General features: G+C 47.1%; 2 protein-coding genes across 3 annotated transcripts; one reads left to right on the forward strand and one right to left on the reverse strand.

Moving 5' to 3' along the window:
* Positions 1 to 6,192: 6,192 nt before the first annotated feature.
* LOC123401010 (RNA-binding protein 24-like) lies at positions 6,193 to 10,178 on the forward strand. 2 transcript variants are annotated; one of them, XM_045094726.1, is made up of 8 exons: positions 6,193 to 6,532; positions 6,667 to 6,790; positions 7,259 to 7,391; positions 8,223 to 8,265; positions 8,350 to 8,590; positions 8,825 to 8,945; positions 9,032 to 9,124; positions 9,339 to 10,178. In XM_045094726.1, the coding sequence occupies exons 1-6, from the start codon at positions 6,287 to 6,289 to the stop codon at positions 8,902 to 8,904; spliced, it is 867 nt and encodes a 288-aa protein (XP_044950661.1). In that variant the 5' UTR covers positions 6,193 to 6,286; the 3' UTR covers positions 8,905 to 8,945; positions 9,032 to 9,124; positions 9,339 to 10,178. The 2 variants fall into 2 exon arrangements, with proteins under 2 accessions (XP_044950661.1, XP_044950662.1); XM_045094727.1 differs by having other exon boundaries at positions 6,194 to 6,532; positions 8,223 to 8,259.
* A 187-nt stretch (positions 10,179 to 10,365) lies between these two features.
* On the reverse strand, positions 10,366 to 13,045 carry LOC123401009 (diacylglycerol O-acyltransferase 2D-like). Its single transcript, XM_045094725.1, has 9 exons — positions 12,574 to 13,045; positions 12,398 to 12,472; positions 12,218 to 12,303; positions 11,944 to 12,050; positions 11,671 to 11,826; positions 11,491 to 11,577; positions 11,227 to 11,324; positions 11,012 to 11,099; positions 10,366 to 10,756 (listed from the first exon to the last, which is right to left on the reverse strand). Exons 1-9 carry the CDS (start codon positions 12,771 to 12,773, stop codon positions 10,655 to 10,657), a joined length of 999 nt encoding a protein of 332 aa, XP_044950660.1. The 5' UTR covers positions 12,774 to 13,045; the 3' UTR covers positions 10,366 to 10,654.
* Between the last annotated feature and the right edge of the window lie 1,662 nt (positions 13,046 to 14,707).

Genomic DNA, 14,707 nt, shown 5'->3' on the forward strand with positions numbered 1-14,707 from the left:
GAAAAAATAAAAAATAAAACCCTTTACAAAAGAATAAAAATCAAACCCCTTTGAAGATTTAAATAAACCCTCTTTTATTTAGAGAATAAAATAAAAGCCTTTAAAAGAGAAAAGAAAAGGAGACGGTTTTTTAAATAAAACCAAAGGAGAGAAATAAAGAAAACCCAAGGGTTGCCCCCGCATTTAATAAAAGGAGTTTTATTGAAAAGAAGAAGACGAACCCTTTTAAATAGGGGTTTAAAACGGGAAACTTTAGCAACCGCAAAAACGAAATAAGAGGGGAGAGGGGGCGACAAGGTTTTTAGGTCCTCGGTGCAACAGGGTTACGAGCTTGAACTTGTTGCACCCAATCACGTTGCAAGGCCCTAAGGCACATACACACATGCGCTCACACTCAAACAACGAGGTGCAACTGGCCACACCAGACAAGCACAGATGACATGATGCCATGCATGACGCGATGATGCAAACTAAATGACGATGCAACCAACAAAATAAAATAGCCACACGACGGAAACGGAATAAAGGGGGAATCTTCTGGGCGTCGGCCTCGGGCTGTCACACCGCAAAATAAGATTACATCGGATAGATCTCCATGAAGATCATGGATAACTTTGTATTGAAGATCCAAGAGAGAGAAGAAGCCATCTAGCTACTAGCTATGGACCCGAAGGTCTGTGGTGAACTACTCACGCATCATCGGAGAGGCAATGGTGTTGATGAAGAAGCCCTCCCTGTCCGAATCCCCCCTCCGGCAGGGCACCAGAACGGTCCCCAGATGGGATCTTGCGAAGACAGAAGCTTGAGGCGGCGGAAAAGTATTTTCGTGGCTCTCTCCCGTGGTTTCAGATTTTTAGGGAATTTATAGGCGGAAGAAGTAGGGCAAAGGAGCCAGGGGGCCCACAAGCCTGCTAGGCGTGACTCCCCCCAGGCCGCGCCTAGGGGGCTTGTGGCCTCCCCCGGAGTCCTTTGCCTTGGTTCTCAAGTTCCCTGCGTATCTTCTGTTACGGAAAAATCATTCCGACGATTTTATTCCGTTTGGACTCCGTTTAATATTCTTTTCTGAAAAGGGTCAAAAACACGGAGAAAGCAGGAACTCGCACTTGGCACTGAGTTAATAGGTTAGTCCCAAAAAAGATATAAAATGCATACAAAACATCCAAAGTTGACAAGATAATAGCATGTAACCATCAGAAATTATAGATACGTTGGAGACGTATCAGTGGGCGGCTCGCCGGAGCTCCAGATGGTGCAGGGGCTTTGCGGGCTGTAGAGGAGAGCTTTGGTGGGTGGAGGCCTCGGGGAGGCCTCAGCCCGCCTCCTCCGATCCAGATCAAGGCAATGGCTGGGGACGAGCGCTGCGAGCTGCTGGATGAATGAGGGGGATGCGCCGGGTTGGTTGGATCAGGGTTGGCTGGTTGGTTGGCGATGAAACCGAGGGAGGCAGGAGTTGGCGGCGCTACACGGAAGCGGAGGGAGTTGGTCTGACTAGGTTAGGGTTTGTCCAAAATGGACTAAGGGTAGACTAAATATAACAACTGTGGTAGCTTTAGGGGCATGTGGACCTTCTGATCGTGATCAGGTGGCACCGATCGCGGGAATGGCTAGGTGGGCTTAGAGGCTGTGATAGATGTCCATAGGCTTGAGAAGAGAGGAAAATGGCAGCCCATGACAAGATTTTAAACACCGGAAACGTCCGATAAATAACCGATGACGGTGCCGCTACGGTCGACCGTTCGAGTATCAAACGAGCTCCGATTGCGACAAAATTTGGCAGGCGGCCTACCTACATTAAAATAAGACTACACGCTAAGTTTAAACCCAATATGAGAAATTTTAATACACACTTTTAAAAACAAGACAAAACAATGTCACGGGCGCGTGCGTGTGTGGTTGGACTAAAAATGGAAAACGACAAAACGGAGAGAAACGACAACTAATAACGGATGCATGTTTTGAAAACTGGTGGTAACAGAATGTCGATGCAATGCAGATGATGCGCATGATGCGATGATGAATGCAGCTACCAAACGAATCACACAACGAGAACGGAATAAAAGGGGAATCTTCTGGAGCGTCGGTCTCAGCTGTTACATCCTTCTAAGGGCATCTTCAATGACGACTAGCAATTTTTCTCCCGTATGCGTATGTGGATGGAGGAACCAGTCCGCGTACATAGATGCAGGAGGCCATTGATACGTCTCCGTCATATCTACTTTTCCAAACTCTTTTGCCCTTGTTTTGGACTCTAATTTGCATGATTTGAATGGAACTAACCCGGACTCACGCTGTTTTTAGCAGAATTGCCATGGTGTTGTTTTTGTGCAGAAATAAAAGTTCTCGGAATATCCTGAAAATTTACGGAGATTTTTTTGGAATAAAATAAAAATACCTGCGCAAAGATCCACCGGAGTCCGCGGCCACCCCCTATGGTCGCGCCGTGCAGGCTTGTGGGGCCCACGTGGCACCACCGCCCCCAAACTCATCTCTACATCTTCCGTCTCGCCCGGAAAAAAATCAGAGAGAAGGTTTCATCGCGTTTTGCGATACGGTTGCGCCGCCACATCCTGTTCTTCATCTGGAGGGCAGATCTGGAGTCCGTTTCGGGCTCCGGAGAGGGGAAATCATCGCCATCGTCATCATCAACCTTTCTCCATCGACAATTCCATGATGTTCTTCATCGTTCGTGAGTAATCTCATCGTAGGCTTGCTGGACGGTGATGAGTTGGATGAGATCTATCATGTAATCAAGTTAGTTTTTGACGGGGATTGATCCCTAGTATCCACTATGTTCTAGATTGATGTTGCTACTACTTGGCTATGCTTAATGCTTGTCACTAGGACCCGAGTGCCATGATTTCAGATCTGAACCTATTATGTTGTCGCCAATATATGTGTGTTTTAGATCCTATCTTGCAAGTTGTAGTCACCTACTATGTGTTATGACCCGGCAACCCTGGAGTGACAATAGGCGGAACCACTCCCAGAGATGACCATAGTATGAGGAGTTCATGTATTCACCGCGTGTTAATGCGTTGGTCCGGTTCTTTAATAAAAGGAGAACCTTAATATCCCGTAGTTTCCATTAGGACCCCGCTGCCACGGGAGGGATGGACAATAGATGTCATGCAAGTTCTTTCCCCTAAGCATGTATGACTACATACGGAATACATGCCTACATTAGATTGACGAACGGGAGCTAGTTACATATCTCTCCGTGTTATAGTTGTTACATGATGAATCACATCCGTCATACTCATCCATCACTGATCCACTGCCTACGAGTCTTTTACTACTGGTTCTCGCTATGTTACTTTGTCTAGGCTTGTCCCTTGCTACAAAAGGGATTGGGCCACTTTGTTGCCGCTGTTACTTGTTACTTTGCTGCTGCTGCTACTGTTGTTCATTGCTACTTCGTTGTTACTTGTTGCAAGACTTTTCTGGAGCCGTAGCCGTGGAAGCATTCTTCTCAAGAATAATCCCCCGTCAATGTGCTGGCGCCATTGATACAACAATTAGGAATAGTCTGTCGTGTCAACAGATCGTTTCTGGCACCGTTGCTATCATACTACCTTGCTACTGATACTTTGCTTGCAGACACTAATCATTTAGGTGTGGTTGAATCTGACGCACTCAGCTGCTAATACTCAAGAATATTCTTTCGCTTCCCTTGTGTGAACCAACAAATTTGGGTTGAATACTCTACCCTCGAAAACTGCTGCGATCCCATACGCTTGTGGGACATCATCCATCATCCAACACTGTCCGAATACATTTGGCCAATAATTTGAACTAACCACACGAAATTTGTTCAAACCGGCGAGATTTCAATCAAGTTCGGATATAATTTACATAAACGGACAATATTTCAACCGTGTTACTAAAAACTATAAAACACTAAACCTTATATCGGTTGATCACCTCGTAAGCGCGATCTCCCCGCCCTTCCACACCATCATCAACGTTCGTGCCATTGTCGTCCCTTCAGCAGTGCAAGGATGCCAGAGGGCCACGGAAGCCTTGTTCGGCGGCTGCCTCACACTCATAGAGGAGCTGCTCCGCCTCTTGTTGCGCCATGCGAAGGGCCACCTGGTCCACTCCCAAAGGCATCGGCAGTGGCCTTGCCCCTGCCAGCATTGGCAGAGGAGTCGCTACGCGATCAGTCCTCGTCGATATTGGCGAGGCTGTCAAGGCGGCGACAACACATAGCGACCGCTTTTGCGGTGGTGATGGAGCGGTCGAGCGCCCACGCCGCGGCGAGGTCAGGGTCCTTGCGGACCCATTTCCGTGACACGTCCGCCTTGGTGAAGATGGAGTGGTGACCGACATTGCACCAGTCGTATCTCGCGTGCTGTCATGCCGAGTGCTGGGCCTCACATACCACGCCCGACCTCGGATACCACATGCCGAGAGTTGGAGACACCATCATAACCGCCACCTCCAAGGTAGTGAAGGATGCGGCCACGCGCCTTGGCCATCACGGGCAATATCTCCTCGGGTGGCGGTGGCGTCGTGGTGGCGAGGAGGGCCCGTCGATCCGCGTGTACCGATTGTGCGGTGGGGGCGACGCCGGCTTGTCCTTCACGCGGCGGAGGCGCTGGGGGCGCTCGCTCCTGCTTCACGACCATTGATATGGAGGTCACGATTGTGTGGTAGGGACGCTGACTCCTCCTTCACTTGTCGGAGTTGGGATGTCGGCTCCCGCTTAATGGTGACCCGCGATGGGGATGGGGGCTCCTCCTTCATGCACACCAATGATGGTGCTGCTGGGCCCATCTAACGACGAATTCTTCATCCGTTAGAACCTTCTCCGAGGGAAGACAAGGCCAATGCTGGTCGTCCTCGTAGCCGGAGGAGATGACTATCTCCTTGTTGGGGGAAACGTCGTGGATGCAAATGGTCCTAGTGAACGAGGGCAATGCCACGATCCACCTAACGAAGAACTTCCACCAGCGCCGCCTGCCGGCGCAGAGAACTAGGACTTCGACATCGCCGTTGGGCTCAAATATGAGGAAGGGCTCAGTGAGGGGGAGGAGGACAGTGCAATGCTCGGGAGGGGAGTTCAAATCTGTTTGTCGCCGGCGCAAGGCTTAAATAGCCGCGACCAGGCTGGGCGATGCCCAAGAGGTCGCGTCCATCCGCACCACCTCCCTGTCCGGTCAAATCATGGAAATCAATGCCGACCACTGCACGCTCTGGACGACATGAATGTGACGCTTGAGGATGGGTGGTGGTGGGGGGGGGATTGGGTTGGGTTGAGCTAGGGTGGTCAGACACGGGCTTGAAAGAGGTCTCGACGCCCACAAAGCCCCACTTATTTGTCTCCTGCTTGCGGAATAGAACACGTGCGGCCTCCTATACGGATCAATACATGCCCGCGTTTGATAACTTTTACGGTTCGGATTTTTGCGGCCGGTTCAAGGATCATCGTTGAAGATGCCTTAATCCATATTACTTACAAAGTTGTGCTAAAACTGTAAAGCAGTATCGATATTAATAAAATGCTAAAAAAATCATCTATTATCAGGAAGTGTTCTTCTACTCTCAAACTCAACTCAACTCCGGTAAACAGTAAAACTGGAAAAAGATCAATATTTTTTTGTAATAAACATTGACGAAAAGTTTGAAGTGCTTGCAAAAGTTTGTCATGAAATCACCTCCTTATAAGGCGTGACAAAAAAAACAAATACAGTGCTTGAAAATACTTTTAAAAATAGCATTTTCAGAATACCAATTTTGTTTTATTTTCGTCACACCTTGTAGAAATGTGGTTCTATGACGATCTTTTGCAAGCACGTATTGTTTTTAATGTTTATCATAAAATATCAGTTTTTTAAAAAAAAATCTAAAGTTTTACTGCCTACATGAGCTCATTTGAGCTCGGGAGCAGAAAATTGTATCCACGACCACGAGACTCTTACTCCCAAAGTTGCGGCCCGGATTTCATTTCAATAATCTCCGGACCAGCTGGATTTCGCGATCAGCCGGGCGGCGGTTTCCATTCGAAAAAGTCGAGTCGTTGGCTCATCTCCGTGTCTCGTGGGGCCCCCGTAGCAGTAGCAGGAGGCGCCAACCGGTCACCAAAACCCCGCCCCCGCCCCGCCCCAATCACAACCCCCTTTCCCCTCGTCGCCCCCCACTTTTTTCTCCCACTCCGCCCCCGATTCTCCCCCACCTCCGCCGCCCCCAATCCCCTCCCTCGCCGCCGCCGCCAGGAGGCACCGGAATCGCGGCGAGCGAAGATCCCCTCCGACCCGCGCCGAGGAACCCCGCCGATCCGCCCCGCATGGCTCTGCACCAGCACCACGCGGGGTCGGCGTCCGGGTCGGCGTCGGCGTCCAGCTCCAGCTCGGGGCTGCACCTGCCCGCCTCCCCCTTCGGGGACACCACCCACACCAAGCTCTTCGTGGGAGGCCTCGCCTGGGAGACCACCAGCGAGAGGCTCCGCCGCTTCTACGAGCGCTTCGGGGACATCCTCGAGGCCGTCGTCATCACCGACCGCCACTCCGGCCGCTCCAAAGGATACGGCTTCGTCAGTGCCCGCCCCTCCTCTCCTCCTCCTCCTCTGTTTCGCTGCTGTTGAATTCTGCTTCCACTAGCTAGTTTTCTTGTGGGAGCGCTGCAGCAGTGCTGCCTGGTTTACGAATTTCATGCTCGTCTCCGCAGGTGACGTTCCGCGATCCTGAGGCGGCCACCAAGGCCTGCGAGGAACCGTCGCCGGTCATCGACGGCAGGCGGGCTAATTGTAATCTGGCATCGCTAGGTCGCGCCCAGCCTTCCACGCCCCTTGGTATTATTCTCTTCTACGCTCATTTTGAGACCACTTTATCCAAGTAGTTCTATTGTTTGCAAGTTAATGTAGCATAGTTGTTGCTTATTAATGCTGTCTTGTGCAATCTAAATCAATTAGTTCTACCGCGAGTCTTCCCTAACAAAAGTTGTAACATAATTCAGCTAACCCCCATCATGTTGCAATCTAAATCAATTAGTTCTACCGTGACTCTTCCCTAACAAAAGTTGTAAAGTAATTCAGCGAACCCCCATCATGTTGCAATCTAAATCAATTAGTTCCACCGCGAGTCTTCCCTAACAAAAGTTGCAATATAATTCAGCTGACCCCCTATCATGTTGCAAAGTAAACCAAGAATTAAACTATGGATAAGAAAGGGCTAGGGTTTTTCTTACCAAAAGCTTGCTTATGTGGTAATACTAGTTTCCTTTCTATATGCATGTGTTCTAAAACATGCATTCTATATAGGGCGGCCAAGATCAGCTGGCTCCTACTTTGGTGTTCCCGTTCCAAGGGGCGTTTATGTCGGGGGTTACGGTCAGCAACGGCCACTTCCGATTGGGTACTACCAGTACCAGGGATTCCCGGTTCCACAATACAGGTAAAATGATTTCCAAAACATACAATAAAACTTCTTTGGAAACACAAGCTTTAAGAAAACTCAGTGGGTTGACGATCTATTAATGATGCTATCAAACTGGCATATAAGACGGCGTATTTAGAAGTTCCATCTTGTTCCTAGATTGTCTGTTCACATCTTTAATGCTCTTCACCATTTTTTAATATAATTTCTTCATGTTTTATATTTTGTTACCCCTTGAATTTGCAAACTTTAAATACTCCCTCTGTTCCTAAATATAAGTCTTCTTAACGATTCCACCACGGACTACATACAGATGTATATAGACATACTTTAGACTGTAGATTCACTCATTTTGCTCTGTATGTAGTCTATAGTGGAATCTCTAAAAAGACTCATATTTAGGAACGGAGGGAGTAGATTGCAATTCTTTTACTGATTTAACTACAAAGGTACTACCTCCGTACACTAATATAAGACGTTTTTGCAGTTCAAAAATGTCTTACATTACTGTACAGAGGAAGTACTTGATTTAATGAACATGTGAACGATCAAATTAGAATGCAACCATACTATGCAAGATACTCTTGTCTAGTTTTTTTCCCCAATTCCCCTTCACCTTGTATCACTTGGGCACAAAAGTACGACCAGATGCATTTGATTTGCCTACTTTATGTAGATTGTGCATATGCTTGTCACTCTATAGCCATCTATCATCTGTCCCCACTCCCACTATTTCCTCTGTTCCTTTGAAATGATCAAACCATCACAATCGCTTGTGTTCATGGAGCAAAATATCACTGTTTGGAAGCCATAAGAAGTACATTCAGTTCATATTCTTCTTTTTTGCAGTTACTCCACATATGGGACTGAATACATCTATCCACAGGTTAAAGTGTGAACATGTGCACTTCAATATTCTTGTGGAACATAGGTCATGCTAAGGATTAACTTATTCTAAAAAAATGTCTCTTTGCAGGGTACATTAAACCCGTATGTTGGTCAGCAATATGTTCCAATTTATGGAGTCTCAGCTGCAGCAAATACTGCTAACCAACAATTTAGCCAATTGAGCCCATCCATTTCTGGTGGGGGCAATGGCTATCCGATGATGCATGGTTACAGTATGCCAGGAAATCAATTTGTGCATCTCACTGGGTCAAACATAATTAATTCATCCCCAACAAATCGTCCCACCATTCAGGCTCCCTTTTTAGTAGGTAAGCTTTCTCCAGATCACATTTCCAGTATTTGTTGGGCCTTCTTTTTCCTCGTAAACAAAGAGCCTTCCAAGTAAACTCAGACATGGTTTCAAGATGCAACTGCATTCACTAAGCAACATATGCTTCCACTCTGAATTATTATGCTGACATAAATGTAAATTTCCATTTTTCTTCCTGAATCTTTTCGCTATTTGCCCTTATGAATAATTATGTTTTACTTGGCTTTTGTAGCGGCACCGGTTCCCTCCCATCCACACTTCGTTGTTCCATCACACTCACCTCAGTTTACACAAGCTAGCGGTTCAGACTAAAAAGCAAGCTGAACTATGCACCCAAACATTTATACCTTGAGGTTTGCTTTCCCTGGATTTTTATTATCTTGTTTGCTTGTTGACTGTCTAGCTGTAACTGACACTAGATTTTTTTTGTTCCTATCAGGTAACTTTAGTTTGCAGCAGGACTAAAAGAACAGCGCTGCTGTATTTGCAGCACTTGTTCTTACCTGGAAAAAATCATCCTTGTATTCATAAGGTATGTATTGTATCAAGACCTTGCATTCATGGATTAGTGCCTAAATGCACTTTGATAATGGTCCTCCTAACTGGGCCCATTTGAACATGCTTGGGTGATTTTGTCTGTTCACTGATACAACTGTTACACATATTCTACTTTTGTTGATGTTGGTTTTGCTCCTGCAACTTGATTCCTACTCGTTGATGGTAACATTTGGGATGTATCTCTGCAGGTTGTCCTTATCATGGTCGACACATGTACCTGGAGACCATGAAGTGTCCCGACGGGTGGGGCAATGTCTCAAGAGCAACGGCTGCTCTTGTCAGTTTGGCTTGGTTCAAATCCTGTCCTGTTGGGACTGCGATCATTGGTGGAGCGTGAAGCTAGATGTCTAGATACGGCATTATTGGTTCTGTATCTGAAAAGTCATGGAGATATAGTGGCTGCTGGAATGGAGTCCAGCATCCTGTAAGGGTGACTGATCCAAGTGGGGATTCTTGGATTAGTCATGATGGCACTCAGCTGATTATCCATCTGAAGAATCAGGGATGAGTCAGGATTGCACTCAGATGACTATCCATCTGAAGAATCACCGAGTGTGCTTTTGTGTCGCAAAGTTTGAGTCTTGCACAAGCACAAGTTTTGTGCCTGTGCTGTTAGTGTCATGATCTATCACTCTGGTTTTGCGCTAGGCCTATTGATAACCACATTATGGATTTATGATGCTCCGCTTGAGCGTCATAAGCAGGATGTTCAGTTTACCCAAAGGGTGGCCGGAGATGGTCCTGCCTCCGGTACCAACTTCCCATTAGAGCTTCTCTGTGTATTACAGAACTGGCGGTCAGATCAAGTACTGTTGTTGTTTTGTAACATATGTCCCAGAAGTTCTACTGTTCTACTCCCTCCGTAAAGTAATATAAGAGCATTTAGATGGCTAAAGTAGTGATCTAAACACTCTTATATATCTTTACATAGGTAGTAGTTTACATTCACGTTGCTCTGAGCTTGGTAGTTCCAAGATCGGAGTCTTGTTGTACTTGAATAATAATAAATCCCATCTGCTGTGAGCCCAGTGATGCGGTGCCTCTCATTATGGATTTTCATGAACTTGGTGGCATGAAAACTTGTATTGTTGGTACAATTGAGCTGTGCTGTTAACTCTTTAAGAAAAAGAATTTGTGAACAATGTCCATGTTGTACGCTCCTTTAGCTGGGGTTAATACCCTGGCGACATGTACACATGCTGTCAAGTTCGATCCTTTGTGAAGAAGCTACTTTGTTCTTTATGAGCAAACAAATACACAATCATTACATCCTATGTGTCTTAGCTTGTGAGCACTTTTGGAGCACGCAAATGTATACAATTTTTACATCTTATGTGTTTTCCAAGGCCAGGTGAGCATGCCATTCCAGCTGCTGGGATTTCCTACACATTCAGAGCTACTGAATCCTGGCGATGGCTTGACATAAACAAACTCCAGTTTGAATGCTACTGCACTAAGTAAATGCAACTTTGCAAGAGCCTATGGTTGGATGTTTGGACGGCCATCATAGAACCCTCAATTTGAGTTTGTCATATCCAGCTTTCGTCTTGTACTTTTCAAATAGTTCTTGCATCGCAACCACAAATTGTTCATGTACCTTGTTTATCTGTCAAAACCAAGGTATATTAGGATCTTAAACAAGAAGATGGTACCAAAACTTGTTTCCGCAGTTGCGAAGAAACCGATAATGATGTCACTAACGGGTAACTGAGGCTTTCGTCCAGAATGACAAAAAATGCATACCAGATTTTGGCCTTTGATACTTTACTGTCTATTTTCCAGTTCTGTTTAATAGCAAAATCACATCTAATATTTGCTATTTTTTTTGGTCGAATGCTAAAACGCTCAGAATGATTCTCACCTCATCATATGTAGGCTGGGGATTTTTCTGAACCTCAATTGGTCTTCCAACAACCAGATGAAGCGGTGTTGCGAAAGGGATGGGAGTCCTGTATTACAGATTTACACATGTAAACTCATGAATGCCAATACGAATACTGAATCTAAATTCCATTTACACGAGTAAAATCAGTGAAAATGTACTAAAAATAAGATATACACACTCAAGAGCATTACCCGTATTTCCCAAAGAAAACAATTGGAGTAAATTTAATCGCTCTAGCAATCTTGACAATCAACTTGCCACCTGGTCTCCACCACTTGTACACATGGCTCTAATAGAAAATAGCACAAGTATTCATTTCAAAGTTAGGTAGCCTGTTCAAGTCAGCAACCAATCCACTTCCATCAACATTTATTATGCACCCATGCATGAAATCAAGGATACTGAAATAGGAGTATTGCATATCATGTGACAGGTCACAGGAGAGGCGGCGTTACCTGTCCGAAGCAGAAAACAGGGACTAAAGGAGAACCTGTCTCCATAGCGATCTTAACAAAACCTTTTCTTGATTTCAGAAAAGCAACCTGAAAATTGCAAGAATTGCTGGTCATTACGGCATACGTTGACTGATAACAACATGTAATCAGTGACTATGCAAGAAGAAGAACGCCACAAACCTCTGAATCGTGATCCATGTGAAGCATCTCCTGTACACCTCCGGGCACCACGATGCAGGTATAACCAGCTCGAAGGTAGGAGTAGAAATTCTTTCTTGACGCTGGAACCAAACCCAACCACGTCCATATCTGCCTCAAGAACGGAGTGTAGAACACCTAACGCCGACCAGAAACCCACCAATTAAGAGCACACCCACCAACAGCTTACAGAATGATTGAATTCAGTCAGATATCGTAGATGCGCACGCAGGAAGGTAATGAGGGGTTCCTCACCGCGGTGCTTGCAAGAACCTTGGTCTTTGGCAATGGCATGAATCCAACAAGGTCCAGGAGGGCCCCAAGGCCGATGGGCAGAACAGAGTGCGGTTCATAACCAAACACTGCAAGGTGCAAGCAAAACAAGATTGAAATCACAAATTAAGCGGCTCTGCACATGAAAGGGAGTCCCAATCTTCTTTCCTGCTCAACTTTTACTACTCCTTTAGACCGAACAAATAAGGGTAGATACGCTGATCCAAGCATGCCTACTCCAGGGAAGGAAGCTCACCGTAAGCTCTTTTGGGGTCAAATGCTTTGTAGTCCTCCACATGTAGAGTGACGGGGAAGTACCCGACGACGTACTTGCTTATGAATCTGCGGAGTCGCCCGCCGTATGTGAGATCCGGGGAGAAACGGCAATGCACGGGCGAGGAGGAATCGAAAGAGGGGGAGGGGGGAGGAGGCGAACCTGGCGATCTTGCGTCCCGGCCTGCTCTTGTCATTGACGGGCACGAGCATGAAGAAGAGCTGCGTGCCGAGCACCCTGCACCATCGAAAGGAGCACGAGGGCTGATTACGATTAACTGGCAAGGAGAGCAGCAGCAGACAGCGGAAGGAGAGGGGGGAGTGGATCAGTGGACGGACATGGCGGCGACGCGGCGGGGGAGGAGGAAGATGGAGGCGAGGAGGAGGAGGACGTTGAAGTGGATGGCCCCCAGCCAGAGCGCCAGCGCTAGCGTGGTGCGCAGCGGCGAGTAGGCCGTGGCCCTGAACACCGTGGTCCCGTCCGGCGCCGCCTCGGCCGCGGCGGCTGCGCCGTTGCTCAGGCCATTCCCCGCGCCCATCCCGCCGGGAGGAGGAGGGCTTCTCCCGCGTGCGTCGCGCGCGGTTGCCCCCTTCCTTTTCTCCGGTGGTGGTGGTTTTGTCCGTGGCCCCGGGGGTCTGTGCGGGCGGAGTCGTCCACCTCCTTCCTCCTCGATCCTTTTTCCTGCCGCCTGCCAGCCTGAGATTACTTGCGTTGCCTTTGCAGGTGCCGTGCGGATCCTCGGCGCGAGCCGTCGGATCGTAGCGTGCCCGCCCACGCGGCCGGGGCGGATCCGCGCGGACTCTTCTTGTTTTTCCCCAGCCCGGGTGGCGTGCGAGCTGTGTGTCCCTGCCTCGTCCCGCGCGTCCCCTTCGGGGTAGTTTGACTCTTTTGCGTCGTCCAGATGGTTCCGGCGCTCATTTCATTACTCTTTTTTTGCGGATTTTCTTAAGATGTAAGCCCGTGGGCATACATTACCTGTATTTATTAATTGTAACGATATACAAAGATGATACACATACAAGCAATCGAAAAACAAGATAATAGAAGCACGGTCTAGCCTAGCCTAGGACCAACACGGTGCCGTCGTTTAACGTCCTTTCAACTTTACATATCTGAATTGATTATTGCTGACCTTTTTTGTTACCGTATTATAAGTCTTCCCAGCTCCACATACATCTACATAGTGTGTTTGACACCACCTGACAATCATTCTAGCTTGAGAGTTTTGACTACACCGGTTGTCGATCACCACGTGCTGCTGGGTAAGAACTGGTAAGAATTTGAGATTTGGTTGACGGATTTGTGACACACCACCACCACCACCACCACCACTTTCTAGTAGTCTGTAGGTTCATATTCTTCTGTGTTCCTATTGATGCTAACCACACCAGGATCACAAGATGAAGAGATCGACTAGGAGAGCCTGATCAACCGGGAACTGTATGATAAATTTCAGCAAATGATGGCTGACCAGGCCCACAACTTCGTGACCAGCCTTGGAGAGGCCATTGAGAAGCTAGACGATTTGGATAAGACATTCGACACCAAGATGGACGCCAAGTTCAATGAGGTGCTTGTCCGTCTACCACCACCAGCTGCAGCTTCCGTCGCTCTCCAACCGCAACAACAACGACAACAACAAGACCCGGACATGGTGGGGCGAGCGCGACGTGTGCCTTTCGGCCAAGTTCAGAATTCTGTTGTTGTTGCTCCTGCTGCTGCTCCATCCGCTGCTACTGAGGTTTCTGTGGCTGAGCAGAAAGAGGATTATGATGATGATTACGATGACGAGGAAGAGGTTGCCCCAAGTCAGTACCAAGGACAACAACCACCACCACAAGCCGCAAGTCGTCCACATGGATACAATCGCATTGGTAGGGCTGCACCACCCCCTCACGTGCGGGATCATGACCATCTTCCTAAACTTAAATTGAATATTCCTACATTTGATGGTCGATATGTTCCTGATATATATCTTACTTGGGAGTTAGAAATAGAGCAACGTGTTACGTGCTTACAATTTCCTGAAGATAGACGTGTTGCTGCTGTTGTTTGTTCATTCACTAGTTTTGCTAGTGTTTGGTGGTCTGAACATTGTCGAATACATCATGCTAATATTCCAACTAGTTGGGCTGCTTTGAAAACAGCTATGCGTACTCGTTGGGTTCTACCATATTATCAGCGTGAATTACTTCAAAAATTACAGCCTTTAAGACAAGGAAAAAAATTCTGTAGGAGAACATTATCAGGAATTAAAAATTGGCATGATTGGATGTGGTATTGTTGAGGACAATGAAGTTATGCTTGCACGTTTTATGGGTGGATTAAATAGAGATATTCAGACTATTCTAGAATATAAGGATTATAACACTATCACTCGTTTATTCCATCTTGCTTGCAAAGCTGAATGTGAAGTGCATGATCGACGGGCATTGGCAAGAACTAAATTTTGTGCAGGTCGCACTTCCTCAT

The sequence above is a fragment of the Hordeum vulgare genome, chromosome 6H (genome assembly GCF_904849725.1).
Source record: "Hordeum vulgare subsp. vulgare chromosome 6H, MorexV3_pseudomolecules_assembly, whole genome shotgun sequence".
In the NCBI taxonomy this organism is placed as follows: Eukaryota; Viridiplantae; Streptophyta; class Magnoliopsida; order Poales; family Poaceae; genus Hordeum; species Hordeum vulgare.

Bases quoted from the DNA above. Each gene is read 5' to 3' on its own strand.
- LOC123401009 (XM_045094725.1), bottom strand. From the start codon at position 12,773: ATGGGCGCGGGGAATGGCCTGAGCAACGGCGCAGCCGCCGCGGCCGAG. The intron at 11,100-11,226 runs GTAATGCTCTTG...TCTGTAATACAG, and splicing joins GTTTTCTTTGGGAAATACGG to GACTCCCATCCCTTTCGCAA. The intron at 10,757-11,011 runs GTGAGAATCATT...TGGTTTTGACAG, and splicing joins CCCAGCCTACATATGATGAG to ATAAACAAGGTACATGAACA.
- LOC123401010 (XM_045094726.1), top strand. From the start codon at position 6,287: ATGGCTCTGCACCAGCACCACGCGGGGTCGGCGTCCGGGTCGGCGTCG. The intron at 6,533-6,666 runs GTCAGTGCCCGC...TCGTCTCCGCAG, and splicing joins GCTCCAAAGGATACGGCTTC to GTGACGTTCCGCGATCCTGA. The intron at 8,591-8,824 runs GTAAGCTTTCTC...TGGCTTTTGTAG, and splicing joins TCAGGCTCCCTTTTTAGTAG to CGGCACCGGTTCCCTCCCAT.